Source organism: Hippopotamus amphibius, chromosome 2, assembly GCF_030028045.1.
Source record: "Hippopotamus amphibius kiboko isolate mHipAmp2 chromosome 2, mHipAmp2.hap2, whole genome shotgun sequence".
NCBI classification, from domain to species: Eukaryota; Metazoa; Chordata; class Mammalia; order Artiodactyla; family Hippopotamidae; genus Hippopotamus; species Hippopotamus amphibius.
The window spans coordinates 143,665,992-143,685,519 of NC_080187.1; the positions used below are offsets into that span (position 1 = coordinate 143,665,992).

The following is a 19,528-nucleotide window of genomic DNA, read 5'->3' on the forward strand; positions in this document are numbered from 1 at the left end:
CACTTTATTTCCTTATTATTATTTTAATATGGCCTCAAGCAAAAAAAGAAAAGAAAAAAAAAAAGGCAGATACTTATGCTCAGGCTGCCATCCTGAATTGGAAGTCAGTCAATGGGTAATTCTCCAGGGAAGTTATATTCCATTCACTCAGATGAAATTGTACACGCTTTAATATTTTCTTTTTTGTTTGTGAAAACTCACCTTAGTGACCTACATAAATTCTATAAAAATAATTGGTAATAATTTATAAAAACTGATTTTCTTTTGTTACTCAAAAAGGTTTTATTCTAAAACTCTTAAATTCTATAAGAAAATAGACAAAAGAGATTTTTTTCTATGTACTTGCAATGAGTTCTTTAGACGTTCAATTTTAATTGAGGTAATTCAAACAACAGAACAGATGACTTACCCAAGAAAATGTCGACCAGCATATTCATGGTAAATCTCCCAGAAGGACCTATATATCTTATATTTCTTGTTCCTTGTGATGAACTATGTTCTTGAACAAATCTTACAATATTTTTTACATCATCAGTCACATCTCTTGTCTTATAATCCTACAAATAAAAAGAGATTACCTTTTCTATAATTAAGATAACGATACCTAGATTGCTAGAGTTTAATACTAACTGTAATAGTCCCACAATAAACCATTTCCAGACTAAAATCAAGACTAAAAACCAAGGAAGTTTCAGATGTTCATTCTTTTCTACATTCTTATACTTACCTTGTGTCTAGAATAATTAGCACTCTACTATATCTATTTCATTACTGTTTCACAGTTACCTGAGAGCACTCTATGGGTAGAAATATCCTTTTTTTCAAAACCCTTCATACCGGGCTTCCGAGGTGGCGCAGTAGTTAAGAATCCACCTGCCAATGCAGGGGACACGGGTTCGATCCCTGCTCCAGGAAGAGCCCATATGCCGCGGAGCAACTAAGGCCGTGCGCCACAACTATTGAGCCTGCACTTTAGAGCCCGTGAGCCACAACTATTGAGCCCATGTGCTACAAATACTGAAGCCCACACGCTTAGAGCCCATGCTCTGCAACAAGAGAAGCCACGGCAATGAAGAGCCCGCACACCACAACAAAGAGTAGCCCCCGCTCAATGCAACTAGAGAAAGCCTGCGCACAGCAAAAAAAGATCCAACACAGCCAATAAAATAAATAAATAAATTTATAAAGAAAAAAAACCACACAAAAAACCCTTCATACCTCCTCTGTCACTTACTGGATGGCGACACTGTCTAACCATGCAAATGTATGAGTTCTGATTTCTTTTGGGTCTTTGGTGCCAGAGTCAATCTTTTTTATTATCTCCAGTCAGTTTTCTTTCTCATTCCCCTGAGTAGTCTCCAAACTCTGCCTATCTTTTAAAGCCCTGTTACTAGGTGATCTTTTGCTATCATCTATTCTAACAGCAATACTAAGAACCTGCAGTTCTCAAAAGCTGCATCATGCTTCTGTGCTTTTGTACATGCAGTTCCTCTACCTTCTAATCCTTGCTCATTCACCACAGTCCTGAAGACAAATAGGTTTCTTGTCCTATACTAACAACTGGTAGTGATTCTGAGGCTCTATCTGGCATCATCACAAAAGAGTGCTCCATCACTCTCTCCAACATCATTCCTGCCTTAATTCTTGGTGACTTACTGTACAGACATGATCCTCTCACACCTTGGCCTTTGGCAACTTGATCTCCTGTGCTTGAGTGATCCTGTCCTCCACATATGACAGCCACTGACTCCTGTGGTCACACCTACCTTACTAATATCAGCAACCTTTTTATTCTCTGACCACCACGTCCTTCCTTTCTAACTCACACCATCTAGTATTCTGTCTCCAACAATCCACTGGGACTGCCTATCAACTGATCCTCATCCTCAGGTGTTCAGCTTAAATTCCAAAGCCAATCACTGTAACACTACCTTTCATATACCTTCAGTTCCTTTGCCCTTAGGTCACATTGTTTGACAAAACACATTAGATCCAATTCTCCACCACACCATGCCTATACCTTTGTAGTTGAACTTGGCAGGAGAAACACACACAACTATGCTGTCTTCATCTTCAGCACTGGGCCACAGACCTCAAGAAGACCCTTAACACTGCCAGGTAAGCCTGACACTTGCATAGCCTATCACGCCCCCATTCTTAGAATGGGACTCAGCAAATTATGATCCATGAGTTGTACACCTCTTTTTGTAAACCAAATTTTACTGGAACACAATCATGGAAAAATTGTTCATTTTATTGTATTTTATATCTGCTTCTGGGCTAAAATAGCTGAGTTGAGTAGCTGTGACAGACTGCCCACAAAGCCTGAAATATTTACTCTCTGGCCCTTTAAGATAAGGTTTGCGGACCTCCGTCTTAGATGACGATTTCATACCTCTTCTTTCTCTTCAGTCCCCTCTCCTGTCCTGTCAGCTGACAACCTTGCTTCCTACTTTGTTAAGGAAACTGAAACAATCAGAAGAGAGCTTTCACAAACTTCCTTCACTACATCCATCAACAGCACCTGCCCCACATCTTCTCTTTTCTTCCTGTTATTAAAGAAGAACCATCCAAGCTCCTGTCTAAGCCAATCTTTGTCCTTCTGCACTAGCTCCCAACCTACCTGCTTACTCAGGGACACTGCTTCAGCGCTTCTTCCCTCTCCTCACACATCAATTTCCATCCCCTGTAGGTACTTTCCCATCAGCACACAAATACATTATTTCTCCTGTCTTTTCTTGACTCCACTTCTCCTGGCATCTACGGTTTCATTTCTCTGTTCATCCTTGAAGCAAAACTTGAAAGAATTCTCTACATGCACTGCCTCCAATTTTGCCCCTCTCCACTGAAACCGGTTAAGTCCAGGTCCCCTATTTCTGCGGCGCTAAACCCAACGGTGATGTCTCGGTGCTTATGGTACTTGGCCTGGCAGTAGCAGGTGACTAGGCAGCACTCCCTCCTCCCTAAAGCACTTCCGCGCTTTGTTGCCTTGGTCTTCCTCCTATCTCACCTGTTCTCTTTCCTGGTCTCCTTTTCTAGTTCTTCCTTTTCTCCTCAACCTCTTCAAGTCCCAGGACTCAGTCTTTGGCTTTCTTCTCTTCTGTCTAAACTTCTGCCCCTGAAGAGTTCATCTGCTTTCATGACTTTAAATTCAACTACATGCCAACCACGCCCAAAGTTATGGTATCACCAGCCTCTTTTCAGAATTCCTGGGTCTAAGACATGTCTAACTTAGTGTGCCCCAGACCAAACTCCCAATCTTCCCGCCAGTCTTCCCCGAACGTCTTGGCTGATGGCTGCTTGGCTCTTCCAGTTTCTCAGCCCTCCAAGTACTGCTCTGGCTGGCCTCACCTCTCTCCCGACTGTCCCTCAAACACACAGGCATGCTCTCACCCCAGGGCCTCTGGCCTTGACTTCGGCTGAGAACACCCATATCTGAGAGCTGCTCAGCCAACTCCTTTCTTTCAGTTCTCACTCAGGTCTCATCTCTGCAGCGAGACTTCCCTGGGCCGCTGCATGCTGCACCCCATTCATCATTCCTGACTCCTCACACTGCCGTACTTTTCACCAAAGTTCTTCCCTCTTAACATGTACTAATATATATTGTCTTTATTCAGCCTCCCTCTGCTAGAATGCAAGCTCCACAAGAGCAGGGATCTTTATATTCTGTTCAGTGATGTCTCCCAAACTCCTAGAACAGTGCCTGTCACAGAGCAGGCGCTCAACAAATATTTGTTGAATGGGTGAACGGGTTAGCAATGTCTACAGAGTGGGGTGTGGTGGGAGGAGATGGCCACGAATCTGCAGATTCCACCCCAAGAGAAAGTAAATCGCCTTCTGCTTGGCTAGTGCTGCCTACCTTGTAAGTGCACTTATTACACAGTATCACAATGATATGAAAACATACATGTCTGTTTCCCCTCCCGTCTGTGAACTGGCCTACATCACATTCATGTCTGAATCCCCAGCACTTTGCACAGACACTTTAAATAATATATCAAATGTGAAAATGCTCTATAAACTGTGAAGTACAGTAGACATTAAAACACAGAATTACCATGACAGGTACAATAGGGTACCATTTAACAACCTCCCACGGTTATTTTTAGGACAGATGATAGAAAACTCATCCTGAAGCTATTGCCATTACTTACAGTTTTTTAAAAACCAATTTACAGAGTTATCTACTTGATCTGAAATCAAACACACAGTACACTAATTATAACCCTTTTGAGAATGAGATCTTTAAATATAATTAGAGTTGAATGTAAAATATTCTACCTGTCCATGTTGAATCTTTTTGGATATTTACAGATTAATGATACTTCTAAAATATCCTATCATCACCAAAACAGGCCCAGTATATTTTTTTTTAATGGGCTTCTAGTTCTAAGGATATTCCACTGAATTAATATTACAATGTTTCTATTCCCAATTAATATGGGAAGAAAGCCATCATTCCCTTGTCAAAATACTTAGGGCCCACTTACTGCAATCTAACTCGTATCTAACTTTTCTAAATTAGGAGAAGAAAAAAAAAATTGGCTATTTCCTTATTGCACAGAATTTAAGAGCTTCTTATTTTACCTTTGTCTTACAGCAATTATCACAAGAAACATCTGGGTATTTCTTACAGAAATAAGGATTAAATCCATTTTCGCCAAAGTAAGCCAAAAGCTGTATTCTCCTGCATTCTGTTATATTTTCACAGTAATGTACCATACTGTACAAATTATTGAAGTGAGTCTCTCTCGTTTGATGGTTTCCATCTTTTTCCACTAAAAGAGATGAAGAACATAGTAAAACATACTTATTAGAGTAGAAAGACAGACAAGAATATCACAGAAACACTTAGGACAGGTTCATATAACTTTAAATATTAAATGAAATAAAATTTTATTCATAGTATTATATATCAACATATCATTCTATATTATAATTAACTGAATATTTATGTTCATCTCCAAGATTTTAGTTTTACAGGAATAAACACAGGTTGTCAGGAGTAGCTGAAAAAATTTTACAACTCTTCATTATTCCCAATGATAAATATCTAACTTATATTTACTACATTTATCAGACGAACACGTACTGAACCCAACATCCAAAGTAAGCAGAGTGTAGAGCCACGGCAGTGAGCTGTGCATCTCTCTGAGTATTTGGGATCAAAGTGGTTAAGCCAGTGGTTCTGAAACTGTGTGCCAAGGACCCCCCAGGGCCAGCGTGGGTGCTGCAATGAACTCACAGGGGTGCTGGCAGGTGTTTTAAATTTAAAGGAAACACAGCAATACCTGACATGTGTTGAACACCACACAAGCAACTAGTTTGAGGTAATTCATGATGCACTACTTTCCTTCTGATGACACCGGGAAGCTGATATTTTGGTAGTTGCTATGATAAAAACAAGTACCTCTAAAAAATCCAAAAAATCCATGTGAAACAGGAAAAGAGGGTGGCAGTATCCAATCTCATTCCAAGGTGTGAGAAAAACACGTACATAATTCTTCATTTGTAAGCAATTGTGGTTATTAAAAATGAAATAAAAATTTTTTTCTCGTTTATGAGTATTATTTTTTTCAAATGGTGAAGTGTTCAGTGTTTAAACACTTACTAAATTATTTGGACCTAACTTAATATAGGTGCTGCTTAAAAACACAAATGGACATGCTAAGTTTAAAAGTCTCATTTTTTTCACTGAGAATTATCCTGGTACAGGACAAGGGACACGGACTTTGGAGTCAGATGAACCTGAATTCCACCAGGGCTCTGCCTCTTACTAGCTCTGTATCTCATTTCCTCTTCTGTAAAACTGGGAGAGTAAAAGTAGTATCTTTTAGGGTTGCTGTGAAGACTAAGTGAAGTGATGTACGTAAAGCATCTAAGACGGCATGTAGTAAGTGCTAAGGAAACATTCTCATCATCACTACCCTTCTCCCTACAGCTGCTGCTGCTGCTGGAGGCAAGTTACAAAACCTTTCCGACATGGGACTAACTCTATCTCAAAAGCTAGTGGTTACGAGCAAAGAAGGTGAACACTACTTGGCACAGAGCTTGGTAAGTGCCATTTCCCATGCTCAGTATCTTCGCCAGGGTCCATTCCAAAGTGGTCTCAGAACAGGCAAGTTTACTTATTTACCTACTAATAGGAGACTGGTTCAGGGACTTCCCTGGCGGTCCAGTGGTTAAGACTTCGCCTTTCAGTGCAAGGGGTGAGGGTTCAGTCCCTAGTCGGGGAGCTAAAATCCCATATGCCTTGTGGCCAAAAAACCAAAACATAAAACGGAAGCAATACTGTAACAAATTCAATAAAGACTTAAAAAAAGGGGCGGGGGGAGGGGGTACTGGTTCAGTAAACATGGAATACCATACTATGGAATTCTGCCTAGTCAAGCTATGCGTACTAGCTGGAGTCATAATGACATAGTGCTGACTGAAAAAAAATTAGGTCAACATATACATATCAGAAAAACACATTTATATAATAACTATAAATAGAGTATAACCTTTAAAAATTGTGAATCACTATGTTGTACACCTGAAACTTACATAATATTGTAAATCAACTACACTTTAGGGGAAAAAAAGCACATATAATGTAATCACATTTACATGGTAAAATACCTGCATTTGGGAAAGGTAAATATCAAATCTAAGATACTGCCTAACTGCAATGGGGAAGTAAAGGGATGAGACAGGAGAGGGCTCTGTAGAGGTTTTATTTCCTAACCTGGATGGTGGTACGTAAAAGTTCATTATTTTTTTCCATTTTACCTTTCTGCATGTTTGAAATATGTTATATACAAGGCTGCAGGCAGAAATTGGGCCTGGAAGGATACAAAGGAAATCAGTAACTGGAGTTATTTCTTACGCAGGACTGTATACAAGGCATGGTTTGGAAAATTTTCAGTCTTCAACATGTCTGTATCATTTGAATTTTACATAACAAGCATGTATACTTCTGTCGTAAAAATGAACTAAAATAAAACTTCCATATCTATATTAGCACCTCTATTTTAAGGAAAACTGGACCAGAAGCACCACAACTGCAGGGAGAGATGACAACCATGAGACTGAGGAGGACAGCACGTGGCCCCGATGGAGCTCAGCTTACTCAGTATAAGCCTCTTGAGTCTGGTCACATCGTGGTAGGTGTAGAAGAGCAGACAGTGAGAGATTTCCCCGTCTCTTCCAGCTCGGCCAGATTCTTGGTAGTAACCCTCCACAGATTTAGGGAGGGACGCGTGGATCACAAATCGCACATCAGGCTTGTCAATCCCCATTCCAAATGCAATTGTCGCACAGATAACCTGATGTAAAAGCAAAAGCCTATTAGGCTCATAATACATTTAAAGGAACATTTTAATAATAGATGCTTCTAAAAGCTTTATCCTCTATTTTTACTTTAAAATGTACTCTATGTAAGAGTCTAACATCTTAACTTGGTTCCATTATTCAGCATGAGATTTTCATATTGATAAGCTGCAATTCTATTCAGACCCAAGAAGGTAAAGAGAAGCTGGGTGTGGCAGGCACTTGCTTGTGTGATCTGGTGTTGTCACCGAGGCAGCCAGGAGCAATAGCAGTCGCCTCTTGACGGGTTGCCACTGTCTGCTCTCTTACGTTCTGATATGGAGGTGTGGGAGTGCTGCTCACACAGCCACGATACCCATGTTGCCCCGCTGTGTTTCTCAGGAGCCCCGGGTGTTCCCAGGGCTTGGGCTTTCCGAGGTCACTGCTGCTAGGTTTCCCGATGACTCAGGAACAAGGGTACCCTCACCTGCCCCATGGCTTACCACCTGTTTTTTTCTACTGGCAGCAAGTGATCACACACCAGCTCCTTTTATTCATCAGCTAATTTCAGAGTCAAAACTTGTGAATTAAAAAAAAATAATTTAATTAATTTACTTGGGTGCACCAGGTCTTAGTTGTGGTATGTGTGATCTTCGTTGACGTGTGCAAGATCTTTGGTTGCGGGATGCAGGATCTAGTTCCCTGACCAGGTATCCAACCCAGGCCCCCTGCAATGTGAACGTGGAGTCTTAACCACTGGACAACCAGCAAAGTCCCAAAACTTGTGAAATTTTTTTAAAAAATAAATTTATTTATTTATTTAATTTATTGGCTGTGTTGGGTCTTCGTTGCTGCACACGGGCTTTCTCTAGTTGCGGCGAGTGGGGGCTACTCTTTGTTGCGGTGTGTGGGCTTCTCATTGCTGTGGCCTCTCTTGTTGCGGAGCATGGGCTCTAGGCGCATGGGCTTCAGTAGTTGAGGCACATGGGCTCAATGGTTGTGGCTCACAGGCTCTAAAGCGCAGGCTCAACAGTTGTGGCACAGGGGCTTAGTTGCTCCATGGCATGTGGTATCTTCCTGGGGTAGGGCTCGAATCCATGTCCCCTGCATTGGCAGGCGGATTCTTAACCACTGCGCCACCTAGGAAGCCCAACTTGTGAAATTTTTATTGGAACTCACGTGGGCAAAAGTCTGAGAGCTGCTTATACTAAGGAAAAAAAAGGCTGGAGACCATGAATCTTGGCCTATGCAAATTACTCAGCAGAAGCAAGGTGATAGTTAAATTCCAGGAGTTTATATATCAGTTTTTAGTAAAAAATCATTTTCAAGTTCTCCAGTCCATTCTCTGTATCTGCTTCCCTGTTCCTGTCACTGAGTTCATCAGTACCATTTTTAGATTCCGTATATGTGAGTTAGCATACAATATTTGTCCTTCTCTTTCTGACTTACTTCACTATGTATGACAGACTGTAGTTCTATCCACCTCATTACATATAGCTCCATCTCATCCCTTTTTATAGCTGAGTAATATTCCATTGTATATATATGCCACATCTTCTGTATCCATTCATTTGTTGATGGGCATTTAGGTTGCTTCCATGTCCTGGCTATTGTAAATAGTGCTGCAATAAACATTATGGTACAAGTTTCTTTTGGGATTATGGTAGCACAGACATATATATACTACCAACTGTAAAATAGTCAGTGGGAAGTTGTTGTATAACAAAGGGAGTCCAACTTGATGATGGAAGATGCCTTAGAGGACAGGGGCAGGGAGGGTGGGGGAGACTCGAGGGGGGGGCGTCAAGGAAGGGAGGGAATACGGGGATATGTGTATAAAAACAGTTGATTGAACCTGGTGTACCCCCAAAAAATTAAAAAAAAAAAAAATCATTTTCAAGCCTATCCATTTCAGTGGCAAATTTAGGACCTATAACCCAGCCAAAAACACTGTATCTCTGGGCACAATTACATTACACAAATAAAGCTGCAAGTCTTTTTTTAGCACCTAAAAAAATGAATTGCTACTTCAAGAACAGTATTTCAAAAGCAACTGGACAATCTGGCAGCCAGACTGAGGCTACTGACATGATTTCTGTAACTGTGAGTACCACAGCCAGGAACTGCATGCCACGCAGCACATGGATGGCAGACAGGGCACTCACCCATGCTGGAAACGCCGGTGGCCTGTACTTTAGGTCAGCCACCCATCTAAACTTACGGCACTGCGATCAAAGGCGAATCTCCTTGGAAAGAGAAAGTCTAGAGGTGGGAGAGCAGGTAGAGAGGCTACAGAGCGAGGTGTACCAGCCCACAGGCCCACAGGTTTCCAAGAAGCCTGGGTGCAACTCCCAAGGTTGGGTGGGCACAGGGCTGCGAGAGAGGCTACAGGCTCGTGGGGTGACAACGACACCAACTCCTTCTGAGACTCTATTTCCTGTAACTGGGAACACTGGCTTTGTAGAGTTGCTAATTCCTTCTTTATTTCTGTGTTGCTTTTAAAACTTCAGGCTATAATCATTTCTTTGTGAAGGAAAACAACCAAGTTTTATTCCATCCCACAAATCTAATAAGATCAAGGCTTTCTAGTTGGTTATATTATTACACCTTGACTGTGAGGATTAGCTGCTCTGAGAGCAGAAACAATTGGATTTTTAAAAAAAAGCTCCATATCAAAAAAAACCTATATATTTGCTCAAAGTATTTTATATATAAAATGTTATATATGTATATTATAGAATATACTATATATATTTAAAGCACTTAAAAAACTGGCTTTCTTTTTTTCTTGTCAGTTTTCTATTCAATTTTTTATGGTTGAGATTACACACTTTTGAATTATATTATTCCCTACATTCATCCATTATTAACATCTGAACATTTTCATATCATTAAAAAATTCTTCATAAATCACTTCCAATGGCAGGAAAGTACCGTAATGTAACCAATCATGCTCTTAGGACATTTAGGCTATTTACTACTAAAAATAACAGTGATGTAAATTCCACACCCACGTTGCACATTTGAGGCTCTTAAATATGGTCTACCATACTGTTTTCCAGAAAGGCTCTCATGAGTACTACCGGAAATCGCCTCTTACAGCACTGTCCCTGACAGTTAGAAGTCTGCTAATACAAGATGTATTATTAGCAAAGCTGCACTTAGAAAACGTGTATTTAGCCCTCCATAGTTCCTCCTTTCCAATAGTCTCCTGATAGCCTAGGGTGATTTACTATTTGAGACTCATGTTTTTATCACATTTTGACAAGCTCTTCATTGTGTTTTATTTGATGAAGATATAGTTCCCAGTTTGCTGTTCCCTTTAATTTTTGTTTATAGACATAGAAGTGTTTAGCTGTTTAGGTTTTTAATCATTTCTAGCAATGACATCCTTTCGGGCTGTTTTTAAGTTTAGGTTCTCTTCCACTCAGCACGCATACATTTAAAAATATCAGTACCCTTATTTACCTGTAATTAATTTTGATATGAGGATTCAGAACGATTCTCCCCATCAGGTAACCAGTACCACTAGTTCAATAACGTTCCCTTCCTAATCATTTTTTAATTTTTTTTTTTTGGCCGCGTTGGGTCTTCGTTGCTGTGTGCGGGCTTTCTCTAGTTGTGGTGAGCAGGGGCTACTCCTCGTTGTGGTGCGAGGGCTTCTCATTGCGGCGGCTCCTCTTATTGCAGAGCATGGGCTCTAGGCGCCTGGGCTTCAGTAGTTGCAGCATGCAGGCTCTAGAGCGCAGGCTCAGTAGTTACGGCACATGGGCTTAGTTGCTCCGTGGCATGTGGGATCTTCCCAGACCAGGAATCGAACCCGTGTCCCCTGCATTGGCAGGCAGATTCTTAACCACTGTGCCATCAGGGAAGTCCCCCTAATTAATTTTAAATTCCTTCTTTATCACATATTGTTTTTACCTGTTTTCCAGTCTATTTCTGGATTTCTGTTTCATTGATCTATAATGTATTGCAAAGCCAGTGTTTGTGTGTTATTACTTTCTTGCCAAATTCTTACAGTTATTTTCACTTGAATAATCTTCTAGGCAAACTTTTGAAAAAGTTTATCAAAGGAAAAAAACAATTTTGATTAGCTACATATTAATTTGGGAAGAATGCCATCTATGGTTATGTCATTGAAGATAAACCAGTATTTTCTGAGCTTTTATATATCTGAAAAAGCTCTTCTGTTGTTTTCAACATAAATGACAATGAGCTGGCATGAAATGCTCAGTCCCAGCCTTCCCTCTTCTGCTTCTGGAGACAGTCTGCTTCTGCTTTTTTAATTTAGTGAAACTGTCTCAGGTATGTCTATTTCTCATTCTTTGTAGAGTAACCTATTTCTTTAACCTCATGAACACAATTTCTGATCACTTTGTAAATCAAACAAAATGTCCTGAACTGTGTCTACATGTAAGTTTTTCCCCAGTGATTTTGAGATAACTCTCAAATTTGTTATGTATTTATTTATAATACATTTGACTACCCTATCGATCTCAACTATCCAGATTTCTTTCTTGGGTATACTTACTATTCTTGGGCTGAACCCCTACTCCCTGCTGCCAATAACTTTGTTTTTTACCCTTTACATGCTCAAGTTATTCACTACATCATTGATTCAAATGTCTGCACTGAATTGAACCATTTGTGTCTTGATATATAATTCTATTCGTTTTGTTTTTCTTGCATTTTCTTACTTAGATAAACTGTATTTTTATTTATCCCTTCATCTCAGCCTCTTCATATCATCTTCTTATGGCAAACTGTTTCTAGTTCATATAAGTCAGGTCTTCTTTATTCTTTCTGAGGATATTAAGCTGCTATCCTCTAAGAATTCCTTTTGTTTTCCCTCAGAAAATAATTTTGAGAGATATTTTCCTTCTGAATCTTCAAGTGATGATTTCTTTTTCCGTGAGCTGAAAACTTCATAGGCTACAAAAAAATTGTTACTCATTCTCCTTAAACTCATTCTTGTATGTAGAGGGATCTATCCAGGTCTGGTATTTGCCACAGTATGGGTGGGATGCCCTAGAGTGTTCTCGGCTTCCTTTTTGATCCACTTGGGTGACAAATCTGTCATTTCAGAAATAGATGCTCAACATCATTAGTTATTAGAAAATGCAAACAGAAATCACAACAAGATACCACTTTACATCCATTAGGATGGATACAGTAAAAAAAAAAAAAGACAATAATAAGTGTTGGTGAGGTGAAGACATTGGAACCTCATACATTGCTGGTAGGAACGCAAAATTTGGTAGCTGCTTTGTAAAACAGTTTGGCAGTTCCTCCAAAAGTTAAACATAGTTTCCATATGACTAAGCAATTCCACTCCTAGGTCTCTATCCAAGAGAACTGAAAACATGTTCACACAAAAACTTGTACAGAAGTGTTCACAGATGCATTATTTACAATAGTCAAAAGGTGGATACAACCCAAATGTCTACCAACTGATGAATGGATAACAAACTGTAGTACATCCATACAATGGAATATTATCCAGCCACAAAAAGGAATGATGTGTTGATACATGCTACAATGTGGATAAATCTCGAAAACATGCTAAGTAAGAGAAATGAGTCACAGAAGAACACATATTGTATGATTTCATTTATATGAAATGTCCGGAATAGGAAAGTCTATAGAGACAGATTAGTAGTGTTAATAGATTAGTGGTTGCCAAGGACTAGGGGTTAGGGGAGTGAGAAGTGACTGCTGGTAGATATGGGGTTTCTTTCTGGGATGACAAAATGTTCTGGAATTAGCCAGTGGTAATGGTTGCACAACCTTGTGAATCTACTAAAATCCACTGACTTGTAAACTCTGGAAGGGAGAATTTTATGGTATGTGAATTACATCTCAATAATTTTTTTCTTTTTAATTTAAGAAGGAAAAAGCAACTTTAGATGTCTCAAAAAAGACCAGTTTTTAAATTTGCCTTATTTTGATGTTTACTGCCTTTAAGGTAAAAATGATTTTCATCCTAAATGTACAAGGTGGCTTATGTATACTATAAAATATTGTTTCCTTTGTTTATTTTAAAAAATGTTACCTGGCAGCCATCCTGATTAATCCACTTGTGCTGTACTTCATCTCTGGCAGAGTCACTGAGGCCAGCGTGATAAGCCAGAGCAGCCAGACCATCTTTCTGCAGTGTGTCAGCCATTGTGTCACACTCTCGCCTGGAGAGGCAGTATACTATCCCTGAGTCATCTGCCACGAAACCAAAACAGTATTGTGAAATGAGGACTTTTAACATAAATAATTTACTTGTGCTCTCAGAAATATCTAATTGTAAACAGACCTCCATAGTTTTCTTATAGCAGAGGAAAACCACAAAGGTAGAACAAGTCAAGCAAGGAATCATGTGCACTGGAAATGACAAGATTTGACCTTTAATCCTGTCCCTCCAAATGACTCCTCAGGTGGACCTGGAGGAACCCTGGGCTCTGCTTCACACTGGCTATAAAATGGGAAGGCACCCTTACACAAACTTTGCAGAAAGCATACCGTGATACATGGCAAGAGCCTTAGAAATGCTCCTACCTTTTGATTCAGTTTCCTTCTAGGAAACATCTAGGAAATAAAGTGATCCAAGGACTTACGTAAGAAGTTTTGTTTATGATTTTTAAAACTAGAAAAATCTTAAGGGCCAACATTAGGACAATAATTAAGAAAGGAAGTTATGAAATAAAACATACTGCCACTATTAAGTGTTTTCTAAGTTTTTACAAAGACATGAGAAAATGTTCTAGATAGCAAACAGGGTAAGGGTAGAAACATTACATATATAGTATGCTAATGGAAAGAAAAATGCATACAAAAATTATGGGAAGGAAATACACTGAAATGGTAACAGTAACTTGTCCTATGGTGAGGCTTATCTTTTGATTCCTTTTGTTGTTGTTGTTGCTTTCTAAACGCTCTTCAACACACTATATTTACTGCTGTTTGTATGTATGTTATTTTTAAAATCAGAAAATAAAAGGCATTAAAGAAAAAGTCATCTCTCTGTGGCAGAGCCAAAGATATACATACACACACAAAGCTATTTATATTAGCTGCCTGGGACAGGGGGGACTGGAAAAGGAAATTACTGACTTTTTCTTGGTCTATCTCTGCATTGTTTGATTTATTCAAACAAATATGTACACTAATTTCAAAAAATGAAATAGAGGTGTTTAACAAAAAAATTCTCCACGGAAAAGTAGAAAGGAGGTTACACAGAAAACTACCATGAATTTCAGAATCTTATTTTAGTTAATATAACTCAAAGGCAGAGAGCACTAAAATAAAGAGCTGTATAATTCATACACTGATAGAAGCTAGGGGAAAGACACTGAAACCACATATAATACAGGTGTGTAGGAGGGAGTATTTAATATACTTTTTGTTAGGGTTTATTGTTATCAAACCAAATGAGATTTTATAATTTCCAGAACTGAGAGAGCTGCGATATTCTGCTCTATAAATAGCAAGTTAGTGCTATCATAATGAGAAAAGAAATGTTTAATATGCAATTTTATATATTCAACTGTGGTACTAAAAAGACATTTATTTATTACTTCTAGACATAATTCATCACATGGTTGTACTCACATGGGTGATGCTTTCTGATCCATTCTAAGCAATCAAATGCCACCTTTTTAGGTTTTTTGGGTAACACATAGTATTTTAGATTATGTCTGTTGAAGCTCATGCTAAACCTAAAAGAAGTCGCAAACATAAAATTTTGTTATTACGAGAAAATATAGTTTTAGCCACCTTCAAAAATTAAACTCTGATTTTCCACAATGCAAACCTAATTATCGAGTTGTCTTAAATTGAATATAGCTACTGGCAGCTCACATAATAAAACACAGATGGAAGTTAGGTTAAGGATTAAGAATGGTGATAAGAAGGGAATTTCTACAGGACTAGATAAAAAGAATTAGAAGGACTGCAAAAGAGAAAAACCTGCAGAAAAGATAGGAGACCAGTCTCCAAGATGAGGTGGATTAAAAGCAGAGATGGCTAGAACATTATTTAAAAGATTAACAAAATCATAGAGAAAACATACACAACTTTAGGCACCCAACGTCCCCCAATTTTGACTGTGTACAGAAGAGCGAAGAGGTGGTTGGCTCTGAGCCCAAGGGGAATGTGGCTGACTCTGAGACAGATGTGCTCCTCTTTCTCTGGCCTTTTGCCCTTGGTCCCGTACTTCCTCCCACTTCCTTAGTGAGCTCTTCCTCTCCATTATCTCCTTTCTTGTGCTTCAGTCTTTTCTGAGGACTCTTCCTTTTAAGCTCCGCATGTGTTCTAGGACGCCCGATTCTACAACCAACAAACGCTTCTATTGACCCTACGTATGTTCCACTGTGGCTGGCATCCCACCTCGTTCTTTCCCTCCAGAGGCAAGTTTCTCAGAAGACTCTTAAGCCCCCAACCAACCAACCATACATCCAATTTCAACTCTCATCACTTACATTCTGGCTAATGCCAATACCATTCTACCAAAATTGTTTTAGCAAAGCTTTTATTTTATTTATTTTTTTGGCCGTACCAAGCAGCAGGTGGGATCCTAGTTCCCTGACCAAGGATGGAACCTGCGCCCCTGCAGTGGCAGCACAGCCTTAACCACCACCAGGGAAGTCCTATCAAAGCTTTTAAAAAATGAAGAAGGGTGAGGGAATTGTTACAGGTTCCTTGGCCCTGACGATACCCTCCAACTGCGCCAGGTTCCAACATCGCCACAGGAAGGAAAGAGAACAGTATTTAATGAGTTAAGGTTACAACATAAAGACAACATCTCAGTGCCTGGGAGGACAGAAGGAAACAAAGAGACTGTGAACTGCGATAACCTGTGGCAAGGAGGCTGCCTCTAGATGGGGTGGGGGATCAGAGGGAGGAAAGATGGGGAATAAAACCACTGCCTTTCTTTTTTTTTTTCTTTTCTTTTTTTTTTTTTTTTTTGCCTTTCTGTCTTTGTATCTAAGTCCAAGCTAGATGAGTCCAGGTTTTGTTGCCATTGATAAGATAAACATTTAGTTTTAGGACTAAAGAATGCCTCACATGTGCAGGGCAGTCATGTTCCTGAAGGGTCTGCCATACAGATAAGAAGGCCATGCAGTAGGTCTTCTGTCAGACCTCATTCTCTTACCTCTCCGTCACTTCACATTGTTGGCTATCCCTATGTTGGCTATGCCTTACCGAGAACTCTATTAGCACTCACACCTGTGGGGTTTCTCCCCCTTACCTCTCTGATTTCTTCCTCTCTTCCTCTCCTTTCTTCGCTTATTCCTTAAGTGAGAATCACCCCCCAAAACACTTGGCTCTTCTTTCTTCTTCCCCCGTATTATCTTCTTCAGGGACCTCACCTCACTGTTTCAAACAGCACTCAAATATTCCTGCAAGTTCCAACTTTCACCCCCAGCTCAGAACTCTTTGCAGAGTTCTAAACCACAGTCCAACTTCTTTGAGGTCAGTGGTCTAAAGTTGGGGTATGCATATCCCCTAGGCGTTCACAAAGACTTTCTAAAGGTACATGAGCAGAGACAATTTTAAAGGAATCAACTTCCAGATCCTCTGTTTTCACATGCACAGAATTCCCCCTAAAGGAAAGATCTGAGAATGCCTGTAGTCAGACTTCCTGTTCGTTATCCCTGCCCCATTTTTCCCTTTTACAATTGTCTCTCACTTTTGAAAAACAAATTTTACTTTTCACCCATTCTAAACTTTACCACTGTGCATCGTTCTGGATGTAAAAACCTCCAGTACACCAAACAAAACAAACTGAAATACAGCATGGATGTAGGTGAAACCTTCTCTGATCCAAGTAGCAGAAACCCTTGGTAGGGCTTCATGTCTCTAAGTGTTTCACATACTTCTGTTAGGAGTAAACTATAACATCAGGAATAAAATATTTTGGCCTCTATCAGTATATCTGACTTCAGATATACTGAGTACAGTGGTGGGAGAGAAGATGATTCTCACTTTATGAAGTTGCTTCTTTCATTCCTATTGTCACAGAACGCATTACTTTGAGTCTTGTGAGACTACTGTTAAACAATACTTTGAAACCATCCCTCTTAAGATATTATTTATATGTACAAAACACTCAGAGATCTTTTAGTGCTTGAAATGACAGAAGAATGTGCAGCAGATTGTGGCAAAAAAGATGATATAGATAAAAGACTTGATACCCCCATAGACTCTTTTGATTGCTCTGTTAATTATTTACAATCACTGCCACAGCAAAGGAAACTGGAGCCTGGACTAAATAAAGGCATAAAAAGAATTGTCCAGGGGCTCCCCTGGTGGTGCAGTGGTTAAGAATCCACCTGCCAATGCAGGGGACACGGGTTCGAGTGCTGGTCTGGGAAGATCCCACATGCCACGGAGCTACCAAGCCCGTGCACCACAACTACTGAGCCTGTGCTCTAGAGCCCACGAACCACAACTATTGAGCCCACGTTCCACAACTACTGAAGCCCACATGCCTAAAGCCTGTGCTCTGCAAGAAGAGAAGCCACTGCAGTGAGAAGCCCTCATACCACAATGAAGAGTAGCCCCTGCTTACCACAACTAGAGAAAGCCCGCGCACAGCAACATTAAACCCAACACAGCCAATAAATAAATAAATAAACTTATTTATTTATTTAAAAAAAAAAAGAATTGTCCAGGAATACAAATGATGTAGATAATCTTAACATTTATTTGACATGATGATTTGGGCTTAAGTTGGGAATGGTGCGTGAGTCTCCCTGCCAATAGGAACGCTGAAATGATTATACACAAGAATGGCTTTATTGCTTTTCCTACATTTTACACTACACTTTAATTTCAGAACAATGTTTTATGCATTTGAAAAAAAAAAAAGCTTTGGGTCAAAAAAACAGAGACAATAACAGCAAGTACTGATGAAATCAGAATCTACTACACCACTGTTGGGAATGTAAAAATGGTGGAGCCACTTTGGAAATCAGTCTGGCAGTTCCTCAAAAGGTTAAAAATAGTTCCCATACGACCCAACAATTCCACTCCTGGGTATATACTCAAGAGAAATGAAAACACAGGTACACACAAAAACTTCCTTGTGAATGTTCACACGCAGTTCAAACCCATGTTGCTTAAGGGTCCACTGTATTCACACAATTTGTTATAACAAAAAAGTTAACAGTCTCTTAGAGTTCATTACAAATAAATCTTACTTGACCTGTTGGAAAATGGGAGGTTTGGAATTAACATATATTCTAGTTAGAGTTCACATCAACTGATGACTGGATAAATAAAATATGGAATGCCTATTCAATGGAAGATTACTCAGCCATAAAAAGCAATGAAGTTCTGATGCGTTACAACATGGATGACCCTTGAACACAGGCTAAGTGAAAGACGGGCACAAACGAGGAGGAGAGAATGGGGAGCGCCTGCTGAGTAGCAGGTTTCTTTTGATGGTTGCACAACTCTGTGAAAATATAAACAAATGCACTAAATTCTAACCTTTAAATGGGTGAATTTCCTGGTGTGTCAATTATATCTCAGTATTTTCTTTTTAAGAAAAGCTTTGGATTCCAAAGTATCTTCACCAAGAGAGTCCTGATGTTGCCATTAAGATGGTAAATAGTATTAGGTCCAGAATGTCAAGCTCATGTCCTTTTAAGAGATGTATCGGGAAATGGAATCAATCGTGCTCAGCTCTCCTTGCTCTTGGAACTGAGGCGCTGTCATGGGGATATGCACTAAGTAGTTTATGTGAGTTGAAAAACAAAGTCAGAAGTTTTTTTTTACATGAAGAAAATAAGTCTAGTTTGGCCAACTGGTTTGGCAATGAAAACTGGCTTTGCCAATTAGGTTATATGGCAGTCATGTCCCATTGTTTGAAAGAGCTAATTGGCAGCCACAGAGTTTTAACAAAACTATTATTTAAAGGCATATCACATAATAAAAATATATGTCAAAATATACTAGGAAAGGTATACTGGATACAAGATTTATCTGAGTGAAAGAGTAACAACAGTACTTAATAGTCACTAGAAAAGTTTGGGTAAAGCATTTTTTTTAGTGTTTATTTCCCAGGAAACGTAAAGTGAGTAACTAATGATCTGACTTATTTTGCCAGTCAGATGGTTTCCAATTCTTTGCTTTTCACAAAATTTGGAGGACTTAACTGAGATGTTAGCTCATTAAAAATAATTTTGACGACAGATCATTACATAATTTTGGCATATACGTCCCAAGGAATTCAAATAATTGA

The 19,528-nt window shown here is 39.4% G+C and overlaps 1 protein-coding gene across 4 annotated transcripts in view; it reads right to left on the reverse strand.

Annotated features, from left to right (window-relative positions):
* BLM (BLM RecQ like helicase) overlaps positions 1–19,528 on the reverse strand; it is a 79,612-nt gene that overhangs the window by 20,107 nt on the left and 39,977 nt on the right. For all 4 annotated transcript variants that reach the window (XM_057722534.1, XM_057722533.1, XM_057722535.1 and 1 more), the window contains 5 exons: positions 14,890–14,996; positions 13,343–13,503; positions 7,112–7,307; positions 4,588–4,778; positions 410–557 (listed from right to left, as the gene is read on the reverse strand). In XM_057722534.1, coding sequence (XP_057578517.1) covers positions 410–557; positions 4,588–4,778; positions 7,112–7,307; positions 13,343–13,503; positions 14,890–14,996 — 803 coding nt within the window. The remainder of the gene's footprint in view (positions 1–409; positions 558–4,587; positions 4,779–7,111; positions 7,308–13,342; positions 13,504–14,889; positions 14,997–19,528) is intronic.